This window comes from Haliotis asinina, chromosome 5 (genome assembly GCF_037392515.1).
Source record: "Haliotis asinina isolate JCU_RB_2024 chromosome 5, JCU_Hal_asi_v2, whole genome shotgun sequence".
Classification (NCBI taxonomy): Eukaryota; Metazoa; Mollusca; class Gastropoda; order Lepetellida; family Haliotidae; genus Haliotis; species Haliotis asinina.
Window position 1 is genome coordinate 70285673 of NC_090284.1, and position 22377 is coordinate 70308049.

Consider the following 22377-nt stretch of genomic DNA (forward strand, 5'->3'; position numbering starts at 1 on the left):
ACCAATCCACAAGTCACTGCTTATATTTATATATAGCACACAACAACTATTCACACTCAGCAGGCATTGTGGCCAACCAATCCACAAGTCACTGCTTATATTTATATATAGCACACAACAACTATTCACACTCAGCAGGCATTGTGGCCAACCAATCCACAAGTCACTGCTTATATTTATATATAGCACACAACAACTATTCACACTCAGCAGGCATTGTGGCCAACCGATCCACTATTCACACTCAGCAGGCATTGTATCCAACCAATCCACAAGTCACTGTTCATATTTATATATAGCATACAACAACTATTCACACTCAGCAGGCATTGTGGCCAACCGATCCACTATTCACACTCAGCAGGCATTGTATCCAACCAATCCACAAGTCACTGTTCATATTTATATATAGCATACAACAACTATTCACACTCAGCAGGCATTGTATCCAACCAATCCACAAGTCACTGTTCATATTTATATATAGCATACAACAACTATTCACACTCAGCAGGCATTGTGGCCAACCGATCCACTATTCACACTCAGCAGGTATTGTATCCAACCAATCCACAAGTCACTGTTCATATTTATATATAGCATACAACAACTATTCACACTCAGCAGGCATTGTGGCCAACCGATCCACTATTCACACTCAGCAGGCATTGTATCCAACCAATCCACAAGTCACTGTTCATATTTATATATAGCATACAACAACTATTCACACTCAGCAGGCATTGTGGCCAACCGATCCACTATTCACACTCAGCAGGTATTGTATCCAACCAATCCACAAGTCACTGTTCATATTTATATATAACATACAACAACTATTCACACTCAGCAGGCATTGTGGCCAACCGATCCACTATTCACACTCAGGAGGCATTGTATCCAACCAATCCACAAGTCACTGTTCATATTTATATATAGCATACAACAACTATTCACACTCAGCAGGCATTGTGGCCAACCGATCCACTATTCACACTCAGCAGGCATTGTATCCAACCAATCCACAAGTCACTGTTCATATTTATATATAGCATACAACAACTATTCACACTCAGCAGGCATTGTATCCAACCAATCCACAAGTCACTGTTCATATTTATATATAGCATACAACAACTATTCACACTCAGCAGGCATTGTGGCCAACCGATCCACTATTCACACTCAGCAGGCATTGTGACCAACCAATCCACAAGTCACTGCTTATATTTATATATAGCACACAACAACTATTCACACTCAGCAGGCATTGTGGCCAACCAATCCACAAGTCACTGCTTATATTTATATATAGCACACAACAACTATTCACACTCAGCAGGCATTGTGGCCAACCAATCCACAAGTCACTGCTTATATTTATATATAGCACACAACAACTATTCACACTCAGCAGGCATTGTGGCCAACCAATCCACAAGTCACTGCTTATATTTATATATAGCACAAAACATCTATGCAAATTCAACAAACATTGTGGCCAAGCGACCCACAAGTCACTGACAATTTTTGTCCAGTCCAAGCCTACCTTCCTCTTCTCTTTTTCAAGCTGCTGGATGGTCTTAAAGTACTGCTCGTTTCTCCTCTCTGCATGCTTCAGGAACAGCTGGCTTTGGTCACAGTCTCGCTGCAGCTTCAGCTTCTCAAGCCGCAGCTGTAACAACAAAAGCAGAATGGCACACAAAGGTACATCCCAATAGAACAAGACAATATCTATTTTAATTTTGTATCCATAAAGATGTCCATGTTGTGTGCATGCTTATATCAGAAGTTTTGATTCACTCCATCATGGTTGTTCTGTGGAGGCCATGGATCTGACTTACTCAGTACACCATCATCAAGACAACATGAGTCCATTATTACTTGTCAGGATGTGATCAGATGATTGAGCCTTTCATGCACACTTAGTCAATCTTGTACAGGAAGGATCACAGGCAGGAAAACAGTGCTTTTAGGCTCTGCAGCTCAAATGAACTTTAAAAAGGTGATCGAATGAGTATGGTTTTATACCATTTTTCACAATATTACAGCAATATAATGGCAGGGGGCACCAGAAATGGGCTTCATACATTAAACCCATGTGGAAATCAAACCTAGGTCTTCAGTGTGACGAATGAACGGCCTTTCAGTATCAGACAAAGCTGAACAAAAATTCAGCTAATATAAGATTAAACTTGTGGTAGTGTTCAGGCCTTCCACGTGTACACCAACAACAAACCAACTTACCTCTGAATACATGAAACAGTTGCCATTTAATGATTTAAACAGTTCAAAGCGTAACATCAGAATTAACAGGAAAGGCCTTCAACATTGATGGAAACTCTAGCACACAAATCCTTCTTTGTAGGATAAAAGGAATATCTCTCATTTGAACACACAACATTTCTAAACATTTCATATTTCTTTTCCCCAAGAGTTATGCAGCCTATATTTCACAGAACATCAAATCCAACATTGCACTGTATTACCACAATGGACCAAAGTACTGACTGTTTCAGATGTCTGTCTCTCGCTGGACAAGTCAGCTTGTGTCATCTCCAGGGTTTCGATCATCTCTTTCACCTTCTCTCTCTCAGCATCAAGGTCACACTGAAGGATCTCTATCCTCGTCTGGGCACGGGGTCGATCTGCCTGTTATAAAAATAATTGCTAAACATGAAGACAACATTCTAGTTCCTACACTGTGGGGTGGATGAGGAATTCAAATGGGTACTCATAATATACAGACACATATACAGTGATGATCTGCTGTTTCCTGGATACAAGTTGCTGAACTTTGAATTATTTTTGAACTCATTTGCCTGTGAAAGCAGGAATGCATTACTTAGCTATGCATATAGGATATATTCCTCCGACAGAGCAGCTTATATTTCTGTAATAAAATGGCATTTGTGTCCTTTTGCATGAGGGATACATGTGTATATTGCCTGCTGAAAGTGTGAAATATTTCCCAATGATATATAGACTACATTTATCATTGCATATAGGATATATTTCCCTTATTATACAGGACACATCTATCTCAGTATTAGACATTTGTTTTGGCATGAAGGATATATATATATTGCCTGTTGCAAGTGTGAAATATTTCCCGCCATATATAAACTATACTTATCATAGAATATAGGATATATTTCCCTTATAATATAGGATATATCTACCTCAGTATATGGCATTTGTTTCCTTTGGCATGAAGGATATATATTGCTTGTTGCAAGAGTGACATATTTCCCTCCGTATATATATGCTATATCTACCTTAGTATATAAAATAGACCCCTGAGGATACAGGGTAGAATAGGTCCTCAGCAATCCATGCTTGCCATAAAAAGGTGATTAAACTTGTCATAAGAGGTGAGTAACGGGATCGGGTGGTCAGACTAGCTGACTTGAATGACACATGTCATCAGTTACAGATGCTGCCATATAGCTGGAATATTGCTGGGTGCATCATAAAACTAAACTCACTCACTCACTAACATATAAAATAAATTTCCCCTTAGTATGTAAGATATATTTACCTCAGAATATGGGATTATTTCCTTTAGCATGAAGAATGTACTTCTCTGATTGTGTACAATATATCTGTTTGTGAATCTGCTTTCACACATTATATGATACATGCACAACATTGCATCAAGCTGCATAATAATTATTTATATTTATTCTAATCACATTAGCAAATTGCCGGTACATAAACTGTCCCTGCTTAGGTTGTAAACAAACTGATGATGCAACACAAATGCCATTGGTCCATATTGCCTGTACTCAGTGGAAATGCATACATTGTCATCAGCATGTCTTTCTCTACGGGTTGCTATGTTGATAAGTCGCTGGGATTTCTTTCTCTCCTCTTCAAACTTCTCTGTAACAAATAAAAGCAAAGTTGGAAACTGACTTTGGCTGAACACTACTGAGGTTAAGAGGAAGACTTACTCAATGAACTCTTCCAAGTGAAGGTCACTACAATCATATTCTTTTTTGAACTTATCAACCCCTGCATGCTATGATTGGTTTATTTATCTTTGTACCAACCATACTCACTGATCATCATATTCGGTGACTGGCTGAACCTCTTTGTACCAAGTACAAACACCTATGATCTCATCCTGTGATTGGTTCATTGTCTCTGTACCAAGTAAACACACCTATGGGCTCATCCTGTGATTGGTTCATTCTCTCTGTACCAAGTAAACACGTCTATCAGCTCATCTTCTGATTGGTTTATTCTCCCTGTACCAAGTATACAGACCAATCAGCTGTGACTGATTCATTCTCTCTGTACTGAGTACAAACACCTGTCAACTCATCCTGTGATTGGTTCATTCTCTTTGTAAAAAATATACACACCTATCAGCACATCCTGTGATTGGTTCATTCTCTCCAGCTCATTGTTTCTTTCTTTCAGTTTGTTCTCCAGGTCCTCTCTGTCTACAAGCAGCTCGTCAATGCGGCTCATCTGGCGCTCAATGTCATCTCGGTACTGAATGTTCTTCCTCATGAATTCTCCTGCAATGTAAGTCCAAACTCTCAGTACCACGGAACTGGCTGGCAATCTTGTCTTCCAAAGACAGACAAAGGAAACAAAAGATTAAGTTATTTGCTTCAATTCCCTTTTATATTTTGGTGAAATGTATATCAACAAACAGGTTCACTATAACCACAAATAGTTGTAGCCATATAGCATCACTATAGAAACATGTCACTAGAGTGATCTCCCCTGGGTGTAATGGCCACCATGCTGAACATATGGGTTCTATATAAAGGACCTTTTAAACCAAAGTCCCTACCAATTATCAAGATGGAAGTTTTGGATCCTCCTGAACCTCTGGCACTTACTGGAAATCTCCGTGAAAATTGGCACCATTTCAAGACAGCATTGGAGTGCTACTTCACTATTCTTGTTGATGGGAAGCACAAGTCAGATAACTACAAGTCATCATTACTGCTTCATGCTGCAGGAGAGGATGCAAGGGTTGCTCTCTGAGTTGGTAGAATTTTGGAGGCATTTGAGCAGTACTGTGATCCAAGGGAGGATGTTACTTTTGAATGGTATAAAGTCACAAATTAACCCAACAAGAATTATGGGAATGTTGCAGTACCAACCATACACCCCATAGATGTCTAGCTTATGGTCAAAAGGGTTTGAAATCTGATCATTTGGGACATTTTGAATCACAGTGTAGAACAAAACAGAAGTGTTCATAACAAAAACGTGCACATGAAACTGATGCTGAGTTTAATGATCTAGTTAACAGAAAATGACTTCTTTGTAGATGTTTTAGAGTCTGAAATCTCGAGAGATACAAAATCCATAGCATGGATACTGTCTATTGATATTAATGGAACACGAGTACCTCTGAAACTTGACAGTGGTTCAGATATGAACATTGTGACTATCACAATGGAATAAACTGCAATACCAGCCAACACTGGAGCCTTCTAAAGTGAATCTTAAAGCTTATGGAGGCACAGTTATAGCAATCAAAGGGCAGGCAGAAGTGACAATCACCTAGAAGGGACAGCCATACAAGACAGTATTTGCAGTTAGTCCAGAGAATCAAAGATGTATTCTTGGTGTTGAGGACTGTGAAAGACTTGATATAGTTACAAGAGTACATGAAATACATGTGAATGAGACAGCTTTGAATAGCGATGCCACAACAGTGCCTGCAGATATTCTCTGTGAATATGAAGATGTCTTCACAGGACCTGGATGCTTACCAGATGAGCATACCATGACAGTTAATAAGAATGTCAACCCAGTCATCAAAGTTTGTAGGAAGGTACCTTCTGCACTGCATGAACCCTTGAAAGAAGAGCTTGGCAGAATGACATCACTAGTTCAAGAGGTCACAGAACCAACTGAATGTGTGTACTCAATGGTCATTGTACACAAGGAATGTAACATGCTAAAGGTTTGTGAAGAAGTGATGTTGCAGTTTGCTGGAGCACAAGGAGCAAACTGGATGCATCGTCTGTTTTTGGCAAATGAAGCTTGACTATGCCAGTTCCTTAACGTGGAAAGACCTGAAAAACATGACTGCAGAAGAACCACTTCTCCAGTTCTTTGACCCTACTAAACCAACCAAAGCCTCTACAGGTGCCTCACACAGTGGATTAGGTGCTGTGCTGCTTCTATGCGTCAAGAGCGATAACTTCTGCAGAAACCAAATCAAACAAGAAGACACAGTCATCAATATCCCCTACATTACCTCTAAATTCAGTCTAAGTCACATTTGTTGCCATGGAAATGCCAAGAATATTTTATTCAGAATTCCAAAACTATTAAAAGGCACCAGTACACCATTAGACTAATCTATGTGTCAAGTTTGGTGAAGAAATATTGCACGGTTTTAGATTTCTGCCCCGGAAAAGACAAATGTGCTCAGATGGATGGACGGATGCACTGACAGAGGGGTGCAATTTAGTACCCTCAGCAAAACGCGTCGCAGGGGATAAAAAGAAGCACTTGGATTATGCTTTGGAGCAGACAGATTCCACCATTAAGTTTATGGAAGAACATTGTGGCAGACACCGACCATAAACCACATGTACCAATATTCAAGAAGGCACTTCATGATTGTCCAGTGCTTTTGCCTTCGTCTACAGAAGTATGATATGGGACTGACATACACACCAGGCAAAGAAACCTAAGCACCAGACATACTTCCTCGCAACTTTCCAGCTAACGAACAAAGTTCAAGCTCTACAGAAGCAGATGTTCAGATGTATGTTGACAGCCTGATATCAAAACTACAGATATCTTCAGCTAAGCTCATTCCAGTGAGAGACGAGAACAACAAGGATACTGAAAGGAAAGCACTAAGCACAACAATCTTAGCACGTTGGCCAAATGAACATGCTAATTGTTCTCAGAATCTGGTTGATGACTGGAACTATAGAGATGAACTGTCACTTATTGAAGGTGTGATCTTTAAAAACAGCTGGGTGGTTGTACCCAGTAGTCTTTGTAAAACCATGCTGTCAAAAGTGCATGTAGGTCATTTTGGTCAAGAAAAGTGCAAACAGCATGCTAGAGAGGTGATATTCTGGCCTAGGATGAATCATAATATTGATGGGATGGTCAGTGGTTGTGATGCACGTCTGACTTACCATCATCACCAAATGGAACCTTTGATGCCTCATACTATTGCTGCAAGAGCATGGCAGATGGTGTCAACTGACTTGTTTGAGTTATCTTTAAAATACAACATTGTCATTGTTGACTCATACTCCAACTTTCCTGAGTTATTGCTCTACCAAACTGATCAAGGTTTTAAAGTCATTTAACCACCGGAAGCCACAAATGCTCGACATGCTATACCAAATGAACTGTATATTGACAATGGACCATGATTTCCTGAAGCAGAATTTCCACAGTTTACACACCAAACCTCAAGTCCAAAGTCCGCACAATCAAATGAACTTGCTGAAAGAACTGTTCAGACAGTAAAGAATATCATGAAGAAATGCAAGGACAGTGGTGATGACAGTGGGACTGCTAGCCTACCACAGTACAGTCACTCTCCATCACAGATGTTAACACAGGCAACACTAAAGATTTAGAGATCATTCACCACAAGCTGAAATCGAGAGGAAAGTAGAAATTCTCCTTTGACAAGAATGCTGCATCTATTCCTCTTCAACAGCTTCAACCAGGCAGCAATATTAGAGTCAACAATAATTCCAAAACACATAGGCAACAAAGGGAAATGTCATACAGCAAGTACCTCAAAGCATCCTGGGACACAATCCTTGTGATTTGCTCCTCACCAAGCAAGTGGACAATGAATGTCCTACCAGTACAGCACATCAAGCAGCTACAAGTGCCACAACCTTATAATCACCTAATGAAGAACAGCAGAATGAATCTACTGTAATCAGAACTAGCTCTGGCCGGGAAGTCCGCAAGCAAGAGAGACTGATTGAGGAAAACTGACGTGTTCAAATGACAGTTAAAGTTATGGGGTATAAAACAGGAAGTTTCTAGTTCAAGGGAGTAGGGTTTTACTCTGAGAGACGCTTTAAAGTGTTTAGTTCAATTTATGTTTCAGGATGACTGGTTGCATTAATAAGTGAGCAGAGTCTTGTTATTTGGAAAGAGTGACTTTATCAATCAGTGTTAAGAGTAATCCTGTAATGAGCTCTTGGATGGACCTTGAGGTTACCATGAAACATAGCTCATTATATACAGTTAGGCCGCGTTAATCCGGACATTTCTGTTTGTCATCAAAAACGTACAGATAGTGAAACGTATGGACTACTGAAACGAACTTTTATGAACACAACAACAGTAGAGTTACTTCCCTTTGACATGGCAATACAAAAACATACGAATGTATACAAGTTTCAAAAGACTTTATTACAGTTTGTAGACATAATAACTTGAATATTCATATAATAACCAATCGGTGCATACAATCATGTCTGGATAGATTATACACACACGTAACAAAACTCACTTGTGAAAGAAATCTTCAAGACAGTAACAGTTCTGAATGGTGGAGCTTTTTACTTCGGACCAGGCAGTTTTCTCAGTGCTCCTCGGAGATTAAGCGTCTGTGGCCGGTAAGCACACTGGATGAAATGCTTGACAAGATATTTCTTGTAGTGGGGCTTGAAAGTTCTCATGGCTGAGTTCCCATTGGCTGAATGTGCGATGTGGTGTTTGGGGGCAAGAAATTAACTTTCACGTTGGTCAGTTTGACATTGGCACACTTGTGACTGGCAGCATTGTCACAAAGTAAGATCATGTGTCAACCACGTGATTGCATCTGTCTGTCACATGATCATAGCCAATCACAAAACATATCCGATGTCCAAAATTGTGCTCTTGCTGATAGAATGTCCGAATTCTTGACCAAAATGTTTATACATAAGATCAAAACTGGCTTTAGGGTTTTCTCTTTGTATCTACAAATTTCTCTTATTTTGTGTGGCAGTAATTTCACATCTTTCACGCCTAGAGGAGGGACTTGCCATCATGACTGACAAGCGTCAGCTGATCTCATTTTGCCACGATCAGTGTTTTATACAGGAGGTAAGCATGACAGGTATTACTCCAAATAACCGGCTAGTTATTGTTCGGATATCGGGGGAATCGGATTGTCGGGGTCCATACTGTAGTTGGTTTTAAGTTCAATTAATCCTGCAATTCAGTTTATTTATTTATACATGGAAAGGTCTAGTTTTTGTTTAGCAATAGTAGTATAGGGAATGACAGTTCTAAAACACTTTCAAGAAAAGTCTCTACAAAGCCTTATTTACTAAATAAGGCTTTGGTTGGGACCTTAGTTCTTGCTACTATTACCCCTACTACAAAAAAGTTGGCGTGCCTACTTGCTACTATTACCGTGTGTTGGTAGGAGGTAACACTGTGCCGTACGGTACGTCAATAATTCTTCTCTTACAAACCCCCTACCCGGCCCATCCCTCAAGTAGTATAAGTTAGGTTCGTCGGCTTTCATATCCACTTTATCTATGTTGTAAGTTTTGACTGACCATATAGGATCGGTGGCCCGCTTACGGCTATCACCCTCGTGTTCCCCCGGCTGGTATAGATACCTCACTAGGGCCCTATCTGGTATCTGTTTCTCCTTCCCACGCAATGGAGCGGCCGACTCTGCAACTATTGATTTTAGTTTGATAGCGTCTGCCGGTTTCTTACCGGTGAGACGGGTGACTTCATGGTTGATTGCCGACACCACCTTGGGTAACCTCGTGACCCATTCAGTCGATCGTTTTCCAGGGGTGGCCATCTCCCTAGCATACTGATAGACGAACAATCGCTCAGCCAAAGTCCTATTAAATCTCTCAACTATGGCTTGGCTGCGATGGGCTCCGGCCGTGCCACGCCTGACCTTTGTATCGTGTTTGGCTAGCAGTTGTGACACGGCACCCATGAACTCCCGTCCGGGGTCAACTTGCAGCTCTGTTGGCCACGTCAGCGGGCTGCGTTTGTATATGCGTTCGAATCCTCTGGCTACCTGGGCCGAATCTTTCGTGGTCAAGGGTTCGGCTTCCTTGTAACGACTGGCTACGTCCACTACGGTTAAGGCATACTTGTACCTCTTGTCGTGGGGTAGGAACAGTAGGTCTGCCTGGTGAACGCTATTAGGTATGTTAATACCGAACCTCCTTCTAGGCACGTAGCGTGGTGCCGGCAAATAGATCTGCCACAGGGCTTGTTTTTCAAGCCACGCTTTGGCTTCCTCCGGGGGTACTCGCGCTATTTTAGCTAGCTTATCTACTGCGCTAGCTCCTTTCCAGTACCCACGCGGGCTGTAGTAAATAGCCTCAAATTTTTTCATGTCCATACGCCTATGTGTTTATCCCATCAATAGCTATCCAACGTTTCGTGTCCATAGGCGACAGGGACGTCTTGTTTATAGTCAGTCCGTATATCTTATGTCCATCACTTCTAAGTGTGTTCATTTTATGCCTAAAGGTACGGGTCTTGAACAGGGCTTCCTTGAATCTGGCGTGTTTGATGTGTTGTTTCACCACATACTTCTTAACCCCCTTAGCCTTCCGGATCTCACTATTGTCGGCTTTCAGTATGGAGTACATCTTAGGCCTCAAACCTATGTACTCGGCTATGGGCGTGCCAGCACACTCGTCCTTCATCTTACCTAGGACCTTTTTATTTACCGTACTGTGTATGGCATGGGTCTTAGGGTAGTCGCTGGTGTCGTATAAATCGAGGTGTTTTTTCATGTCCTCGTACACGTCCTCGGTTCGAATTTCTAACAGCAGGGAATCCGTGTCAGTGTACAGCACTTCACACCTGTCGCAGTACTGTTTCTTGAGCTCGTTGTAGTAAAAGTCGTACATCAGGTGTTTGGATAAATCGAGGATGCTCATCCCCACGTAAACAGGCCGGTTGAATTTTATGTGGCTTTTCTTCATGTGTAGGGCAACCAGGTTGTCTGTGAATATCTTACTACGGTTGAATGCCGGACTGGCTATCAATCTCCTGAGCTTGTCTTCCTCACTCGACCGAACCAGCTTCACGGTCACGCGTTTCCTCAGGTTCTCCATAGTCTTACCAAACACCGAGTTGTTCATGAGCTTGTAGAGAATTTTCTCAAAATCACTGGTGGCTTTTTTTCGTAGGTCTGTGTTCATTCTGATGTAGGGCTCCATCCATGGGCTCTGGTCGAACATGAGCACCCTGTGTATTTTGGTCAGCCTCATACCCAACGACAGGTACAGCTGTAGGTTGCGATAGTGAACGATGTACTTGGTCTTATTCATTAAGTTAGGAACGAGTTTTTCAACGTCTGTCACACGCCCACCTAACAAGTTATGTTGGTACTCAGACATCCAGTCTGGGTTAACCCTCATACGTTCGGGGGCCAGGGGGTAGCTGTTGTGTGATGTGTGTAATTCCTTGGTATACTCTAAGTCAACCTCGAGGATATACCCTTTGTTCGAATCTGGTGCAACCCCCATAACATCAACGTGGGGTACCCATTCGAATCCCCCTGTAGGTAGATACTGGCTCATGGCCCAGCCGTACAGGTTGTTTGCGTCGAGGTAGAGAATGTGATTGGTTGGCTTGTTAGGATCGTAACCTTTCACGTATTGATTATTTGCTTTCGCGTATCGTTTGGATGCCATGGAAATCCCACCTCGCAAGCCTTTCTCAATGAATAGGTGCATGTCGTAATCTGTGAGCAATTCCAAATTAACTCCGGTCTTTTTAAGCAAGGCGTCCCATGACAGACCTGGGCTGGTGTAATACCATGCGGGGTCGAGTTTATACTGCTTGAAACACGTCCGCCTAAACGTCTCAAACACGTCGGCTAACAGCAGTACATCTGTCCTCAAGTACAGGTCGTGATAATCACCCAGGTTCTTACAACCCAGTTTATTCCATACGTTAGTCGCGTGCGAGTAATCATCTCGTGAGACGGACGCCTCATTCAGCTTGCTATAAAAGCAGTCAATAGGGGGTAGTCTGGTCTCTGTGAACTTGACCCAACTATCCATGTACTCATAGGGGTACACACCCTTCCTCATAAGCAGGGGTCTAGTCTCGGCGTCTGTGTATCGATCGGTGATAGGGAAGGTATTGTTGGCCTTGACCAGACTGTCGAGTGACGACAGGAGGAACTGAAACGAGTCAATGAACCTAAGTCCGTTTAAGCTGAAGGAGATGTATCTCTCCATGTTGTTGGGGATGCACGTTATATTACCATCGATTTTCGCGATGGCCTGCATGATCAAGTGTGAGTCGTACCCTCTCAAGTTGTGAAAGACAACGGGGATGTTTATTGTCTTAGGGTTGATTTTAAGCTTGAGGTTGCACGCGCTGTGAGCGGCGCCTCTATACTTACCAGTTATGTGGCAGTGATCTCTCACCGAATCACCGTTAAGTGGTGAGTCACACACGTGACAGTTAGTGCTACTAGCGTGAGCTAGCCTGTCGACTTGGGTCAGACGCATGGGAGCGATTCTATACAATGCATTCCTAATAATTTTTTCTTCCTCCTGCAAACACTTTAGAAACCTTTCAGCCGCGTCAGGGCCCCTATATACTACCGGAGCTTTCGTTTCCCCGTCACAACGGACGACAATGTATCCAAACGAACAGGCTTTATGCTCTTGTGTTTTGTGGGTGAAGGGAGCCTCGCCGGCGGCACCACTGGTGGAATCCCCACCCACAACTAAGGCTTCGAAGTCGGCGTATATGATATAAGGCACAGACATTTGGTTCTTGTGGTTACTGAATTTTAGGATATTATCACCTTCCTTAGGCATGTCGACTCGTATGGCCGTCTGCCCCACACCTTGGCAATCCTCCCGGTGGGATTCTAATAAATCAGCTCGACTGAAACCGTGTAGGCATCGTACACAAAAGTGTTTTTCCCCATCGTGTTTCGACTGGTCGTGCAACAACCGGCTGAGATGTTTTATCCACGTGTAGTGATACTTTTCACCTCATTGGATCATGAATATATTGATAACTTGGCGATCCTTCACCGGGCTGACCCTGTGTACTATTGTTTTGTTACCTTCGTGCCCAAAGACATTTATAGCCATATTATTCTGTTTTTCTACTTTAGTGATCTGGGATATGGGGGTGGGTTCATCTATACCATCCCAGTTGAGCCCATCATCCTGAGGATAATTAGAAGGCCTGTTCGGATTAGTGTCAGCTGGAAATAAGGCTGACCTGATAGCTAACCTCAGGCAATCGTTTCCTCTATTCTTAACGTTTACTATGGCATGTTTGTTCCTATAGTAGGGAGGCAAGGCTAGGTATGACCCGCCTCTGAACGGCACGTAGTTAGCTATGTCTAGATAGATATTATCGATTTTATCTACAGCCCACCCGGACCCCAAGTGTGTGTAGCGTTCTAGGTATTCTCGTATCTGCTGAAAACTCGTATCGATTGATGCGTCAATGGTCTCTGTATGTGTGACAACCTCTTGTTTACCTCGGAAGTAAGGCTGAGCATACTCAGTGGTACTCCCAACCTGCTTATCGAGCGACATTTTCACTGTGATCTGAAACTTGATACTTCCTAGGTTATTTAGTTCCTGGTTGACCTTATCAGCTATCAGAGGCTTGATATCTGTAATGTCTATGTTTCTATCAACGTGCATGCGCCAACCTCTCAAATAGTTGCCTACAGCGCGCTCAGTGCGCACGAACTGTAGGTCAATAGCTCTATTCTGTCGTAATAATTCTAAAAGTTGTGGTTTTCTCATACGGGAATACCCGCCTAAACCCAAATCGTGTGCCTCGGCTTTCAGTTGTTTTACAGTGGGTACGGGGGCATGTGATAACAATGCGGTTAACCCGGCTCTCCCCAGGTTTGAATAACCCGTGTATCCAAGCTGTTTTGCTTGAGCTTTTAATTGTGTTACCGTAGGAGGGGCTTCTAAACCTAGTAATCTTAACAATGCTGACTTCCGCATTCGAGAATACCCGATCACACCTCTCTGTTTTGCGACCCGCTTCAGCTCGCGCACAGTAGTCATAGTGTTTACACCTAAGAGAACCAATGTCTAATTGGTTCACAGTAACATTTAATTGGAGTCTATCTTGAGCAGTCGCCTACGTTCTTTTATGTAGCCCTTTTTATTCTCGTAGATGAGTTGATGTCTGACTACGTTCGCTCCGTGAGCTTTACATAGACAGTAGTGTCCTTTAACCCCAATACCACACACAGAACACGTGTAGTTAGGACTTCCCATATGGAAACAACAGAACCCCTGATTCCTACATTTCCTACCACAGGCCTCGGTCTTCCCCATAAGTATGTATTCGCATCGGTATGGAGCGGGTCTCATGTTTACTTATATAGGTATTTTAATTTAATTGCTTAGCAACCAACGCAGTAGCTGCTATACCCAACACTATGAAGACCAGTTCACGATTCATTTGCCCCTTGGATGGTGTGTAGTACTGAGCGAGTGTGGGTTTAATGAGCGGTTCCAATCGTTTACCAGTTAGTAGGTAGTATTCTTTCATTGCTTCATCGACATCGGTGAATGTTTGAACGGCATGGTTTTCACGCGTGAGTTGTTCGTTAATAAAATCGATCCTCTGGAGGCGTTTTTTAGCGTACTCGGCCTGTGCCCTTTGTAATTTCTCAGTAGCGAGATCGTGCCGCTTCCTTTCTTCCTGTATTGCGTGGTCATCTCGTAGTTTCGAGAAGAGGAAATTACTCCCGGAAAATGCCAGGGCATTCACTAACGCCCCACCGACCATCATAGCTATCGTGGCCATCCTATATTTATTTCATTATATTTTCAGGTATTATCCCTTGTTTTACTAGGATGTCTTTTGTGGCCATCGCCATACCAAGGTTCATTATGAGCATACCCATATCCTGCAGGTTGAAATCTAGCTTGATAGTTGGTTGTTTAAGCACCATTTTAGTCAACCGAGCGTACCCTACGGCTAGACTGGCGACCACTGTGGCGTGGTATGCGTCGTTGACGAACGTTTTCCCCTCAGACATTATGTATATGATATAAAATATTAAAATTATAACATGATATGCGGGTCGACTGTGGGGGTGGGGGGCTCACTGTTGGGTGGTGGCTCACTGTGGGAGGGTACCCCCACGTATAACCACGAGATAGCCAAGGCAGCAGTTACGCCTACAGCCAACAACAGTCGGGTTGGGTTGGTCACTTTATGTTGGTTACACCACCGTTTTTTACCGGCAGCTACTCTCTTAGGATTCTTCTGTCTGGTTACTGTTGGGGGTACCTCCACTGAAGGGGGTACCCTGGTCTCCACTGTTTCCACTGGGGTCACTTCCCTCACCTCGGGAGGGGTCTCCACCGTCACCTCGGCCATCTATACTATTATTATTATTCTTTCTCTCAAATTGACAATGCTTTGCTGTGATAATCGCCGCCGTCACTGGAGCCAACAACATGCCATATTTGTGGTACAGCTCGCAGCTGATAGAGCTCACGGCGTGTTCGATAAAAGGGTCTTTATCTAGGTCCTCCCACAGGTAAAGTCGGCGCTCTGGTGGAATGGGAAGGAAGTATGACACAATACCGGTGTATATCTGGGTAATAGCCGATCCTATTGTCTTTGTCATTTCTGCTCCGAGCCGGGACTCGTATCTAGCGTACAGCTTATCGATTTCTTCGGCTGACATTTTGTGAATTTTATCCGGAGTGTAGTCTCCAAAGTAATGTTTGGCTTTGCCACCAACAGCCAACGCCACCAGTTTCTCTCGCTTATCATCAGTGGGGCCTGCCGGCGGCGTGGGGGTACCCCCAGGTACCAACTGTTCGAGCAATTCCTCACACTCCATCTTATAATATAACAAGTAAGATTTAGTTTTAACTATATAATACCCGATGCAGACAAAACACAGAGAAATGAAGGTTAAGTTGCACACGGCAAACACTTCAAATATCATAGCTATATGCTTAGCTTTAGCTTAGCTTTAGCTTAGCTTTAGCTTAGCTTTGCTTAGCTTTGCTTAGCTTTGCTTAGCATACTATATATGCTACTGGTTGGTCGGTCTTTAGCACGAGCTTAGCGTGTTTAGTTTCAGCGAGCTGTTTCTTCACCCGTTCCCGTTCTAATTTGCTCATCACATCGTTCTCTCTCAAACACTCCTCGAACGAATCCCTGTCCTTGCAGTGAAATAAGGCCACCCATCGCGTCTGCTCCCTAAGGTCTTTCAACACCGAGTTGAACTTCTGCGTTAGCACCCAGACGCTGTGATTTGCATGCCGGCCGGAGAAGGCCAGGTACGATAGCATGTCTCTCTTTTTTGTTATCTCGCGATTAGCGCTGCAGTCGTCCAGTATGAACAGCGTCGGTTCCCATTTAAATTTCTCGTGAAGAGCTTTCAACCAGTCCTGCAGGCGTGTTCCAGGGTCGATTTTGTGTACGTCCGGGTCCGTCATCACCCAAGGCCGCGCGTACGTTTTATTCATGCTCAGAGTAGGGCACATGATAACGATGTTATCGAACACATCCTTGTAGTAACTCTCCAACATATCCAACACGAAAACGGTCTTCCTACAGCCATTCTGCCCGCACACTATGGCGCAGTGTGGGTCAGTGGGTAGTTGTGGGTACCCCCGGGTACCCCTACTAGTAGATGGCTTGCACGAATCTCCCATTGTCTATATTAAGTTGCGCGTCCATAATAACGTACAGATATAATTTCAACTTACCAGCGGGTTGAGCCTTCTTAGTAATCTGGATGGTTATCCCTTCGCTGCCGTTATCTATACGGCGCCCGCTACCGTGCAGTTTATCATCATCCGTGGATCGCATGTCCAACCATAGGGCGTACTTGGTGGTCAGGTATTCACCGATCTGCACGGAGCCGAGGTCCAGGTCCTTTGTTATGAAATCCCCCACTGGTAGCTTTTTTATCTCATCCCACTGCTGGTGTGGTCTCATACCATGACTGAACAGCTGGTTGGGCACGCCCTCGATGGTCACTTCCACCTTTTCAATCTCTGGGTTGAAAAACTTCTCGCTGTCCCTCCGGAATGGATCGTAATACTCCACGGGGATGACCAGGATACCTTTCATCGATCGCGCCGGCACGTTCAGGTTGATATTCCACACAGTGTCGCTCTTATCTCGCACGACTGATCTATGCCTCAGTACGCGATCGTACAGGATAGCCATCTTCCCAGAGTACTGGCTTCGAACCTGCCTGGCCAGCTCCGGGCTAGTGACCATGTCGAACTCCAGAGAGATGTTGTCTATGGCATAACTGGCCTCATCACCGTTCGGCGTACGCACTACTTTGCTATAGTCGTTAAACGTGAGCTCGTATTCGAGCCTATCACCCAGCGCGGCCTGGTAAAACGGCGCGTGTCCCGTGAGCAACTCGAAGTCTAGCGGCACGCAGAATCGATTCCCGTATGCTCGAGCGATGGCCTTTTCACCGTCCGATAGCTTGTCTTGCTGGTCTTGCGTGAAGACATACCCTATGCGCGCCCGGGTTGATTTGCTGATACCCTGGTACACATCATTGACTCGTTCTCCATCGCTTTTCCAGAGATCCTTGTAGCAGTGAAACACGTCGCTGTCGTCGATGCTCAGCACCTCGTTACCGCTGATCTTGACGGTCGTTTTCTTGATGATAGCTCGCCCCACGTTCCGCACTAGCTCGCGTTTGTCGTTGTCGGAGGTCAACGTGATATTGAACGCCAGTCGAACAGTGCCTGGTACAATGAGGTCATTCTCACCAAGGTTTGGAAATCTAACCAGCAGAGTTTGATTCTGGTCTATCTTGCTGGGATTGTTGGTGATGGTCACCGACTGGCGCACGGCTCTGGCTCCTAATGGCTCTCTCAATCTTCTGAAAGGATCTAATTTTCTGCCGTACATTGTTATATATATATGAAATATATTTTTAATACTAAATAATGGCTGAAGACATACCTATGGAGGAGATGTGGTATGATACTATGGATGATACAGGGGCCGAGCAGGAGACCTCATTCAGTACTGGCCTACAGCCGGCTGTCGAAGATATAAACAAGCAGGAGATCTCATTCTCACCAAGGACCAAACTCGTGAAGGACACCGTCGACGATTATTACAACGCAGTTGAAAAGAGAGACAAAATCAAGCCGTTGGGGCGAGACTATACCAAGTTTACCCTCGATAGAAAGGGCAAGCTGCGTTTTTTATATAATAACCAGGAGATCGATCTCATGAAAAAACGCACGAGAGAACCGCTTGCTTTATCAACACTGAGCGGTAAATATGATATTGACTTTGTCCACGAACTAGGTTTCACAGAGTACGGTGGCGCGCGACGTAAGATTCCCCCGAAGAAGATTCCCCCGAAGGTCAATCAAGATCTGGAAGGCATCAGGGACGCCACATCGGTTCAAAACATGACTTATAATATTGAAAAGGTGTTGGCTGATTACGAGAACAAGCCCTTCCCGGGCCTCGAAATTACCTTTCGGGAACTGAAGGGGTTGGACCTGTTGATGCAAACCATTCGTGGTCATCTCTGGAAAAGCACAGCCAAAGTGAGTGAGATAGACGACAAAATCGCCTATGAAAAGAAAAAACTCGGTGAAACTGAGGACGAGTCTATGAAAGCCACCCTCGAGGAACGAATACGTAATTTGGAAGATGAAAGGCAGGTCTGGTTGGAGACAGCGTCCGGCTACAAAGAAAAGCTTCGATCCCAGGTCAACCGTGTGCGGGAAACCATCAATCAAGTCCTCTACCGAGACACCACGTTAGCAGACAGGATTCGGATATTGTTCCGGGAGCAAGGGATCACCATCGCCAGCATTCTGACTGCATTTGGTTTCATCATATCAACCCTGGTGGTGTCACTGACAGGGGGTACTGTGGTGCCTGCCGGCGGCGGAACCCCAAGTGGCGGTGGGGGTGTTAAAGACTGGATAAAAAAACTCGGGGAAGGCCTAGCTAAACTGGCTGGTAAAGCCGCCGAAGCCCTTCCCGGCATCCTGGGTAGCATCGTCTCATGGTTGTTGGGCGCTCTGGCTAAAACTGTCACGTGGCTCAGTCAAAACCTGTGGGCAGCCATTGTCGCCGTGGCGGGTCTGGTGTACGTAGCGGCTAAGAAATCTTTAACCAAATAAGTCCCAAAGCTACCCCACCAACCACCAGGGCCGTTTTACTATCAATATGCTGCTGAGCCTGCATATGAGGGTGTGTGGGGGGTACCTCCACATGAACTTTAGACTCTGGGGGTGATACCACTATACCTGTTTCACGTGGTGGGATGTGTGGGATATAGGTGGTGTTAATATCGGGGTTGATACCCAACTTTTGATCCGCCGTGGCTATGACTATTTTGTTGTTATAACCCACCACTTTTTTTACTCTCAGTTGCATATCACTCGGAGCCATGTACAGCCCCACGCCGAACACGTAATTGACTTTCGATCTGGCGTATTCTAACACGTTTTGGTAACGATCGATGGCCCGCGGGAGATCAACTGGAGAATTGATAGCATCCTCAACGTTGGAAACGAACTGTTTCTGAGCGTCGTAAGCAGTTCCCTTACCGAGGATGTTGGAACGCGTCATCGACTGCGCACCCAACAGCGCCCACACGTACGTTCGAATCGAGTCGTTCAACCTGACTACCCCGGCACGAGTGAATCCTTTCGACGTGTCCAGCATGAACATTTTCCACCCGTCTGCGGTTGACTGCTCCACTTTCTGGATTGTGAAAGCAACACCACCTTCAAAGTCCATACGATCATCCCTCCATTCATTACTCGATAAAGCAAAGTCCTGCCTAAGTATACCTCGTTTCACTAAATCATCACTTGCATCTTTCACTGGTTTTGGCCCATATTTGGTAGGTTTAGAACAATATCATCTAATGCATGGAAAAAATTCCCAGTACTAAACATTTTTCGTTTCATAAAGTTTGTTAGTAAATCTTTCTTAAATGCTTTTACTGAGAGTCCATCGCTGTAAGGAATACCCAACCCGTGGTTCAGCCCCGGCAAACGCCAATCCGTCTTCGGGCTTATTTCGAATTCATTGCAAATACGTTCGTAGACCCGTCTATCGTACGGGTTGTTTGTTGCGTCCCACGCTTTGTCCTGTGGGAGGGGGGCGCTGATCTCTTTAAGGATACGTCTGACCTGGTAGTACACGTGGAACTTGAACACAGACTGACTCAGCGGTCCACGCCGAGTGTCGGTCAATGTCACACCACACCCCGTTGTAGCGCACCACACGGCAAAGTTTAATTGATTCTGCCAGAACTGCATAGGGTTGTTGAACCAAGCGTGGACTGCCTTGATGTTAGTCACCGAAAGCTTATACTTATCGAACACATCTAAAAGCTGGGCATTGAAATACAACCCAGGAGCAACCACGATCTTCATGGGGGAAAACAACATTTTAAAACTCTTATATAATGAGCATATATACTCTAACATGTACATAACACTTCCAGGAATAACGAGCGGTGAGGCCGTTCAGCTGACGCACGCGATCGATAACACTTCAGACCAACTCGAAGTCGCACTCTGCGATATCACCTACCTACCGCAATGGACTAACATCAACGCCAGCAACAATAAGCTGTTCGTCAGTGGAACTCGCAGCCAGATAACTGACGGCTACTACAGTGTGTGCTCTCTAAACGACGAGGTCTTCAAACCCCTGGGAGCCGAACTCAAGATGAACGACTCAAACGGTACAGTGGTGTTAATCAACAACGGAAGAAACCCCTTGAGGCTCGGCCGACCATTAGCGAGGATACTCGGTATGTCTCCTGACGAGATAAAACCAACAACAACCGTCACAGGCATGAAGTTACCCGATCTAGTACCGTACCGAGAGCTGTACATTCATCTCGGTCAGGTGAGCACAACGTACAACATTCAAGGAGGTCACCCTTCCACTATACTGAGAGCAGTGCCGGTGAAAACTGAGAAATACAACGACGGTAGAACCGAGTCGTTTTCACCACGGCAGTATAAGAGATTAATCCAGGGCAACATACCTGAGCTGACAATATCGGTGTTAGATATAAATCATAATCCTGTAAATATAGGATACCTCAGCTTAACGCTTCATGTAAAATGACCAGCGCACAAGGGCCCGGAGTGAAAAAATGCGTCAATATCGGGATCTCCGACCTCGGAGACACGCGTGGTTTCGACGCTCCCGGAGTAGATGGTACATCGTACGCATTTCAACTGAAAAACAACATTTACAAACGCGTTGAAGTCACCTCCGGTGGAACCCTAAGTGATATAATAGATACCACAAGAGCAAAAGTCAACACTAAGTACGCCCTTGTCAACACCGGTAATAATAACTGGATAATATACCCATCGTTCGGGGGTAAACTGTTCGACTTAGACGATGTTGAGAGCACTACCGTCGCCCGAAACAAGCCATATATGCTCGTCTTCACCGAAGATGACAAGTGGGTGTTGTTACCCGATAACGACGACTGGTTTCTCAATAATAGACTCGTCTCTCCCTACGTGTTCACAGATAACAAAGACAACCACCTAAACAAAGTCGTGAACAATGGAACCCTGCTCGTGGCTTACGTCCCAACTCAGAGACGTAGCATAGTCGTCAGCCCACTCAACACTATGGCAGCTCACATGCTAACGAGTAAACCGACCATACAAAACGTGAAATTGCAGTTGGTGTCTGAATTCGAAGGCGTGGTCACTATACTAGAGGATCTACTGGCAAACTCAACACTGATCATCAAAGTCTACCTAGGGGAACCATCGGGGAATGATGTCGAGATAGTGAAGGGGATCAAACTCGGGTGGGTGAAACGACACCAGTATCAAGTTTGCAACGTTTACGTGCGGGTGGGTTCCAACTCCAACACCAGTCTGCAGGGTGTCAACGTGATCGTGGAAAACAAGATATCACTAACCAATATCTTCCTGCCTGCCAACATACACTTCATGGGTATGAAGTTCACCCCTGAACTATTATCAAAAAACCAGTTGGAAATTATATCGTAATAGTATAATAATGACCAGTCATCGACCCAACACTACGCTTAACGACCTAGGAGATACGGAGGGATTCGATCAGCCTGGTGAGGAAGACACCTTATATATCCTGCACTTCAAAGACAACGTGTACAGACGGGTGTCGTTATCAGATTTTAAAGAGCCTAAATGGAAGATCAACTTAACACTCGCCTCACCTTATATCACAATGGACAAAAATCAGTGGATCTCTAAGATTAGTAACAACGGTAGCTGGATCGGGGATTTCATCATTCCGGAGAGGGGATTCATGATGTCTATTAATTCCGTAAATAGTTTAAAGTCTGTAGGAAAAAATAAATTAACATTTAGCAATCGTTTGAGTAATATAAATATTCTTGATATATTCTCCCCT

The 22377-nt window shown here is 44.2% G+C and overlaps 1 protein-coding gene across 2 annotated transcripts in view; it reads right to left on the bottom strand.

Annotated features, from left to right (window-relative positions):
- LOC137285175 (caspase recruitment domain-containing protein 11-like) overlaps positions 1 to 22377 on the bottom strand; it is a 91737-nt gene that overhangs the window by 35710 nt on the left and 33650 nt on the right. For both annotated transcript variants that reach the window (XM_067817414.1, XM_067817413.1), the window contains exons 6-9: positions 4371 to 4529; positions 3806 to 3885; positions 2512 to 2652; positions 1550 to 1675 (exon numbers count right to left, since the gene is read on the bottom strand). In XM_067817414.1, the coding sequence (XP_067673515.1) occupies positions 1550 to 1675; positions 2512 to 2652; positions 3806 to 3885; positions 4371 to 4529 (506 nt within the window). The remainder of the gene's footprint in view (positions 1 to 1549; positions 1676 to 2511; positions 2653 to 3805; positions 3886 to 4370; positions 4530 to 22377) is intronic.